Source organism: Olea europaea, chromosome 13 (assembly GCF_002742605.1).
Source record: "Olea europaea var. sylvestris chromosome 13, O_europaea_v1, whole genome shotgun sequence".
Lineage (NCBI taxonomy): Eukaryota > Viridiplantae > Streptophyta > Magnoliopsida > Lamiales > Oleaceae > Olea > Olea europaea.
The window spans coordinates 17,335,738-17,343,854 of record NC_036249.1 but is presented as its reverse complement, the minus strand read 5'-3'; the positions used below and the strand labels follow the sequence as shown (position 1 = coordinate 17,343,854).

General features: G+C 30.4%; 1 protein-coding gene across 5 annotated transcripts; it reads left to right on the top strand.

Annotated features, from left to right (window-relative positions):
* Positions 1–5,088: 5,088 nt before the first annotated feature.
* On the top strand, positions 5,089–7,174 carry LOC111407749 (protein ELF4-LIKE 3-like). 5 transcript variants are annotated; one of them, XR_002705171.1, is made up of 3 exons: positions 5,089–5,346; positions 6,000–6,052; positions 6,707–7,174. XR_002705171.1 is itself a non-coding variant. In XM_023037411.1 (2 exons), exons 1-2 carry the CDS (start codon positions 5,328–5,330, stop codon positions 7,024–7,026), a joined length of 339 nt encoding a protein of 112 aa, XP_022893179.1. In that variant the 5' UTR covers positions 5,139–5,327; the 3' UTR covers positions 7,027–7,174. The 5 variants fall into 5 exon arrangements, 1 of the variants encoding a protein (XP_022893179.1); XR_002705170.1 differs by having other exon boundaries at positions 5,707–6,052; XR_002705173.1 differs by lacking the exon at positions 5,089–5,346 and adding an exon at positions 5,354–5,673.
* Positions 7,175–8,117: the final 943 nt, after the last annotated feature.

Below are 8,117 nucleotides of genomic sequence, written 5' to 3'. Positions count from 1 at the left end.
ATAAACAATTTCTAATACTAACTTTTCAAAATGGATGATGAATACAATATTAATAACTTCTTGATGAAGAAATGAAGAAGATGAATAAGAAGTTAGGGTTTGTTAATGATAAGAAAATATGTGTTTATGTTAACTTTTCAAATTCTTTTAGCTCTATTTTTTTTATTTTTACCAAAATTCATATTACCCGATATAATAATCATATATCCAATGTTTATAATATATAAATTAAATCATCACACAATAACATTAATGACATTCAAATCAAGCATTAAATATTCCTAAAAAGGTGCCACTAAAGGTTATTTGGACCTTTCACATAAAAAAAGACATTTTTTAGCATCTTTAGTGAAAATGAATTTTTTGGGAATTTTTAAATTTAGTGACATTTATGAAACTTCCCTTATAAGAATTAGAGTTCAACTACGAGATATTAATGTCAAGAGACAAGCTACTGCACATCAAGATGTACCTACCATGGACAAAAAGCAAGTGGACCGATCTGAACAATGAACAAATGGGGTCACAAATAACTCAGAAACTCCACATGTTAAGGCAACTATTCTTGTCAGAACATATATACTCGTAATTGTTGATCTCAACGATGAAGAGACCAACGTTCATAGGCTAATAACAATGATTTCGTCTTTCTTATAACAACAATTATTGAATTAGAACTAGTAAAATTTTAATCAATAACATGTGGTTACCCTTAAATCATCTTCAAGAGACTCTCTAACAATAAGATGTTCTCTATTACAAAGAATCAATATTTAAAAATGAGCTTGTAGATCCTCTTTATTTTTACTTCACAATGATTGCAATTCATAAATTACGAAATTCAGTAGTTTATTTTAGAATTATTCGATCATAGAATTAATTGACCATTCACATATAATTGTTAAACAATAGACAAGTATAAATCAACAAATCTTCTTAAAAAAATGAAATGAAAAGTTGCTTCCACGGGCATGGGATAGTAATAAAGCAGGATGGTTATCTACAGTGCATCGGAGGTTCGAATCCCCGCAATAGCTGTAAGGTAACATCTGTGTTGGAAGACAGATGTCTTGTGGAAGCAAAGTTATGGTATGCTTTGTAGTCCCTCCGGATATCCTGTCTGTACGTCGTAAAAGGAGATTTACAGGGAGGAGAATCGTATCCCGAGTGTCCGACCCAAGTGTGTATAAACAGTGATTGTATTCAAATTTACTCAAGTAGTAAACCAGGGGAGAAGGTCGCTACTCCTCAAGATTAGTCGGACGAAATTTGGACACCTGAGTCATCAAAGAAAAAAATGAAATGAGAAGTCAAAATAGAGAGTATCATTGTAGTGCATAATAAAATTTACTCTCTAAATTTAAGGATGCATTATGTATGCATGAGATACTTTTTATAAATAGATTATCTTTTGGAGATGCTTTTACATTACTTGATTGTATCATTGATCACTTAGAGTTGCAATCTTGATTGCAATTAATGCAAAAAATGTGTATTGAAAAATCAACCCACAAGTAGCCAACTGTATTTCTACATTTTCTAACCACTTTTGATGAATTTTGAAAAGAGCTATTAAGTTATAAATAACCTAATATATATATAACATCATCATTTTTCTCTTTTCTTTTCTATTATACATTCTTCAATAAAATAATATTACATGTAAATAAAAAATATTTCATTCTTTTTTAATCACACATTTTCCCAAAAACTGCTATTCCAAAATATATTTTACCCAAATTTCTCCTTATAATGGTTGTCGAACAGGGGCTTATTTGAGTATTAATATTATCAATTTCACTATTTCATCAATGGATGTAAAAAAAATTTGTATAGGAAATGATGATTGCTTGTTTTAAAATTATATGGAGATTATTATGAATATGAGTTGTGGATTAGAATTTGATGGATGAGTTCAGATCGTAATTTGAATTACACGTATATTAGGAAGAATTAAAATAATAAATCCTAGTAATGCTATCAAAGTGGTTCTGCCTCCATTGAGAGGTGGACCCCGTATTATGTACAAGTTACTTATTTCAGAAAGAAAAATGTATTAAGATTTTAAAGGAAATCAAATGAGGACTAATATTGAAAAAAACTAATGTTAAAAAACAAAATAATTAAAGAATATGTTTCAATCATACAAATGAATTAAAAAAAATTAAAATCAGATGGATAAAATTTGCTAAAATTTACAACAAAAGATGATTATTACAAAGTAAATAGAAAAAAAAAAAAGAATAAACAAATGAAAAGGGAAACTTACGAACGAGGGAAACGAAAAGAAGTTCACTAGGTAAGAAATAGTTGCTTTTGATAGAAATATGAGGAAGTTATATTGAAAATTGTAGTAATGAAAAGTTTAATGAGATGTTGGGATCTAGAAGACTAGATTTACTTATCCAACATCTTCCATCTAATGTTAAAGGTGATTATATCGGAGATACAAAAGAAAGTTGTAAATGACTAAAAGTTAGATAAAAATGACAAAGAGGGAATAATAAATAAAAGAATTTTGAGAGATATTTTGGCGACCAAATACCAAAAAAAAAAAAAAAAGTTCTATTTTGTATGCTAATTTAAAATGAGATGATGTAACATCATGTAGATAGTTAACGATAATAAATTTAACTCATCTTGAAATTTTCTAATGAAGGTTCATGAATAAGCTATCAATTAATACTTTTTATAGAGGAGAAAATAGCGGTGAATATCCCAACCTTTCCCATGAAGAGAATTTTGTCCCTAGTCTATCAATCCTATGTTTTAGTTTTTTTCATTTGCAGTCAAAGTCATTTCGGACAAAAACCATCTAATAAAATAGAGTAATGTTATTTATCACCATTAATCATATTAAGCACCATTATGGATGACAATTGCATGGTATTAAGTGATAGATCCACTTAAATATATCGTCACATGTGTTGCTTCAATTGAACCTATCAATTGTAGCCAATTAGGTTGGTGTTTAAACACCATTGTTGCTAGATATTATTATTCAATAAAATGTCAAATTGGAACATGAAGAACACATGTACTTTGAAATGGTTCATTGCCAAAAACACAGCACGCACATCAAGTGATCTAAAGCCAATCAGCACCATATATCCGCCAACACAAATTGTGAAGTGCCTATTTTGGTCTAAAATTAGGAGGCCATCAACATTGAGCCATTTCATATTGGAACTAGCCTGTGTAGGCAATGAAACATAGACGTGCTCTTCATGTTTTATTTTGACATTTTATTAGATGGTTTTCAACCGGAAGGACTTCGGCTGCAAATTATAAAACTCAAATATTGGGTTGATAGATTGAGGACTAAATGATTCTAATGCGAAAGATCGGGTATATTTAATGCTATTTTCCCCTTTATAAAAAGATTAAATAATGGTTTATTTAGGAACATTAAATCATAGTTTCCCATATAAGTTTGATTTATTATTATCAATATGAGTTAGATTTATTATTGAAAATAGTTGTCAAGCATATCTTAAAATCCTTTTATTAATTGTTGCTTCTATGTCACAGGCCAACCAATTTTAAAATCTGATAGAAGATATTAAAAAGTAAATATGATTTTCTAAATCTCAGCATTTCATCGAAGTTTTATTACCACCATTTGCATTTTTATCAACGCAACGATTTATTCTCTGGAGAAATTTTTTTTCGTTCCTCTCACTCGTAAGGTTCCCTTTTCAATTTTCATTTCTTCATTCTTTCATTCTATTTATTATCATAATCATTTTTTGTTGCAAATTATATATTTGGCAATGCCCTTTTATCCATTTGATTTTAGCTTGTTTTTAATTCATTTGTATGACTTCAAATACACTCTTTTAATGATTTTGTTTTCTACCATTAGTTTTTCCACTAATGTATGAGATTTAAGTTATGATTTCCAATATTTCATTATGGGATGTTGAATTTCTTATATGGGAAAGAAATTGATTGCTTGGTTTAAATTATTTGTAGATGATTATGAATTTGAGTTGTCGATTTGAATTTGTTTTATGCATTTAGATAGCAGTTTGAATTATATATAATTCAGAAGGATTAAAATAACAAGCCCTTCTTAAATTTTGTATTTGGTGATTAATCAAATTTTCAAATATTAGAAGTTATTACATTAATTTTATAATTTATTCAAGAGAATTTTGTCGCTTGATCTCCATACATTATCTCTAACAGTACCTTCGTCCCCATTTAAAATTTTTTGATTTGTATAAAACACCCCTTTTAAGTGCTTCTAGCTCAAAATTTCCATTAATGCAACTGCAAAATTTAACAATCAGTGGATTGAAAACAAATGTAGAGTGCAAAAATAAAATATATTTTTTCTTTTGTTCTTTAAGACACCGAACTAGACCATATTAAGATTTAAAAAAAAAAAGGATTTTATAATTAAATAATTGCAAATCTCCCAATTAAATGATTTTGCACATGCACTTAAGTTGCATTTGTCACACCAAATTAGACCAAATAAGGAATTTACTGTAAAACTGTAATAAATAGTGTTAGCTAGAAGGTCTTATGTTGAAGTAGGGTAGGTAATGTTATTATTTTCTTTTTCATTTTCATTATATTTTTATCTAGTTTAGCCCTTGTTTGTCACCCATTATTTGAAAAATTAATGAAATTTGAATAGTATTTTTTTGGAGAATGTGTAGTCAAAAAGTAAAAAAAATAAATTATTGGTTTGTATGTAAAATATTTTTTTGTGTGAATATATAATAAAGAATGATGCTGTAACAAACAATTTAAAATTTTAAAAGATGACAAACAATCACTTAATTCTACCTTCAAACGTCGTCATGTTATACTCTTAATGGTGTAATAGCATTTTTTTGAATGAAAAATCTAAGATCACTATCTACATCAATCAATCATAACAACATTTACTTCCTATATATTATATTTTTTTACGATTTAGAGCATATTTGTCTAACTTTTCTATAATTTGGAAGATCAAGAAATTGTGTGAATTAAAATTTACATAATTAGGAGTCCCATAGCTTCCAAATCAAAATATATAAATTATAAGCTGCAAGACGTATGGTTATTGATTCACATAAATAACATCTTATAGAAAGCATTTTTTTTCCCCTTTTTTCTTGTCAAACAAACCCTTACTTTGATGCATCAAAGGGAAGAACAAGAAAGTGGACAGGAGAAACAAAGGAAAAAAAATAATAATACATAGTTAACTGTGTGGGTTGGAACGTGACTGTCATCTCTCTCTCTCTTACTCTCTCTTGCAAGATTCCCTTCAGTCGCCGATCTTTCCAACTGTTTCAGTATCTGTCCTCTCTCTAACACATACCATAATGTTCCCAGCATCCCAAGGTACGTCAAACAAAATATACTGTCCGTATATACATACGCACACACATGAAGAGTGTTCATATTCTTTATTTTCCTGTAAAATGTTTTTATCAGCTCTCTTGAATCTGTCAACATCTCCAGTATTGATTCTTTGAACTTCACATTTACTTATGTTCTGTGTACGAGTATTCTTGGGTGACAACACCCTGGACGTCCAGGGGGTTGTGGGGGCGGGTAGTGTAGGGGGTTGTCCAAGGGGTTTTAGCCTTTATGTACTGGTTTTTTTATGGAAAGACAGTTGAATTTTTTATTTTTTTATTTTTTTCATTTGAGATCTCTGATTTATGGGTTTGTTTTTGTTCTTTTCTTTTTATTTTCCAGTTTGGAAATTCTATTTTAACCTTCACTGCAATTGCAATCTTTCTGTGTACGGTGCCAACTCTGAATTTCCAGCTCACTGTCTGCTGTTTCAGCATTTGATGCAGAAACCCATGTATTGCCACAAGTGGTTAAAACAAATTTTGCTTCTTGGATGCTGATTAATTTGTTCCAATAATTCCACTTGAATTTTTTACTAATTATTTTAAGAATATTTTTTGCTTTTTGAGTTATAATACCCTTATGAGAGTTATGGTGATGTCTGCACTGCATCATTGACTGGTTTTTGTTTTCAGGTCTTGAGATTCTTCTTTTGAATTCTGGGTTTTTCTGAGTACATTGTGAAAAGGTAACTTTTTTATTTTTTATGGAAATTGGATCTGCTTTCTTAGACTTCATCAATACCCCCATAATAATTGAGGTTATAATAATATTGTAATCAAAATTTTAAATGGAAAGAAGTCCATTTTTTTTTTTTTTTCAGTTGATACCCTTGTGTGAAAAGAAGTACCCGCTGTGAGAAGGCCATGATACCAAGTTCAGAACTTGTCCCTTATTCACAATTGTTTTAAACAATTCATAAACCTTATCATGTTTTGTCTGTACTTTTGTTAATACATTAATAAGTACAAAGGTGAAGATATAATGATGAATATTCCTTAAAAGCCAATATGATATTGAATCCTAAGATTGCCTTTTCTTGTTGGATGGATCTTGGTAGGAAAAAAACTTCTGACTACTGATGTGGCAAGAGGTCACTTATGGTTCTCCGATATTCCTTAAAAGCCAACATGATATTGAATCCCATATATAAGATTGTCTCTTCTTGTTGAAATTGATTTAAAGTTCTCTAGCTATATCAGCAGTGAAAAGTATTTTTTGTGTCCGCTAAGACAGGAGATCAGAGCCGTTCTCCTTGTTTGATCCATGTGTTGGTTTCGTAAGTCGACATGACTCTCGTGTTGAGAGTGAATAACGGTAAATCTTTGGACTTTAATTGCAGCACGGGTTTCGAATCGATTGCTCGAAATGGAGGGTGATACAAAGTTGGACGGGAAGGCAGTGCAGACATTTCAGAAGAATTTTATTCAAGTCCAGAATATACTGGATCAGAATAGGGTGCTAATCAATGAGATTAATCGGAATCATGAGTCAAAGATTCCTGACAATTTAAGCAGAAATGTGGGACTGATCAGAGAACTCAACAACAATATCAGAAGAGTGGTTGATTTATATGGTCATCTGTCAACTTCTTTCACAAAACCTGTGGATGCTTCATCTGAGGGAGATTCAAACGGTCACAAAAGGGGCAGGCCTGCTTAGATTCGTAGCAAGAAATACAGAAAAATAAGTCCATTTTTCTGATCTTAATTCTTTTACTTGATATCTTATTATTGTCTTGAAATCGCTTGTTAAAAATAATATTAGCTCCAAGTTACTCAAGCATGGTTCGGTTCTTGATTTTCTTGCTTCTTTCGTGTTTTAGATGATTTAGTATGAAGTTCTAATTTTTATTTTTATTTTCGTATGCTGATTTTTAGCTTTTTGCTGTTTGCCAAAAGGCTAAATCTCTGATTTGGATCTTCACTAGTTTTCTTGATATGTCTCTTAATGCTTTCTTCTATTTTTAGTGGAAACTCTTATTTAATTTTCAGCTTAGCCCAGAAAAATTATTCTTTCTTTGACTATTTTCCCATGAAAAAATTTAAATTTCTCTTTTGCTTCGAGAAAATCTGGCAGAACATGTTCGATATGCAGTGCACTGCCGTAACAAGATTTTTCCACTATCCAATACTGGTGCCGTAACATTATTTTAATGCTGTCAAATACTATAAAGTATACATTAGGCGAGGAGAAAATTAACACACAAGGTAAATCTTTCTGCGAAGATGCCCTCACATAATTGAAAGAAAACAGCTTCAGATGATATTTTTATTTCCCCATCAAGCTTCACCACAAGAACAAAATCTCAGATAAGAGATGATGCTATTTTGACCAATTTTTTTCATACTTGCTGATGTTTTTGTTTGTTGCACCCAATGCAAATCTCTTGGGTGCCATTGATAGGGAAAGAAAATATAAAGAATTCAAATTGGGGAATAATCAATAAATAGCCGCTATTTGTAGATAATATAAACAGTAACAACATCAAGAAAACAAGGGCCCAATGGTTCACTTTTGGATGGAGCTGAACTTATTCATAGTCTGTTTGGGAGTGATTTTGAGAATTGATTTTTTGACTGTTAGGAGAAAAGTGAAGTCCATCTGTGAGAGAAGAAGTCTAATATGGCGGCTGGAATAGTGAAACAACGGCCAAAAAATCAATTTTTTTATACAAAAAATCACTCCCAAACAGACTCTCAGTACAACCTTATTCTTTTTCTTAAGCTCTTTTTTGTTCCTTTTTCCACTTT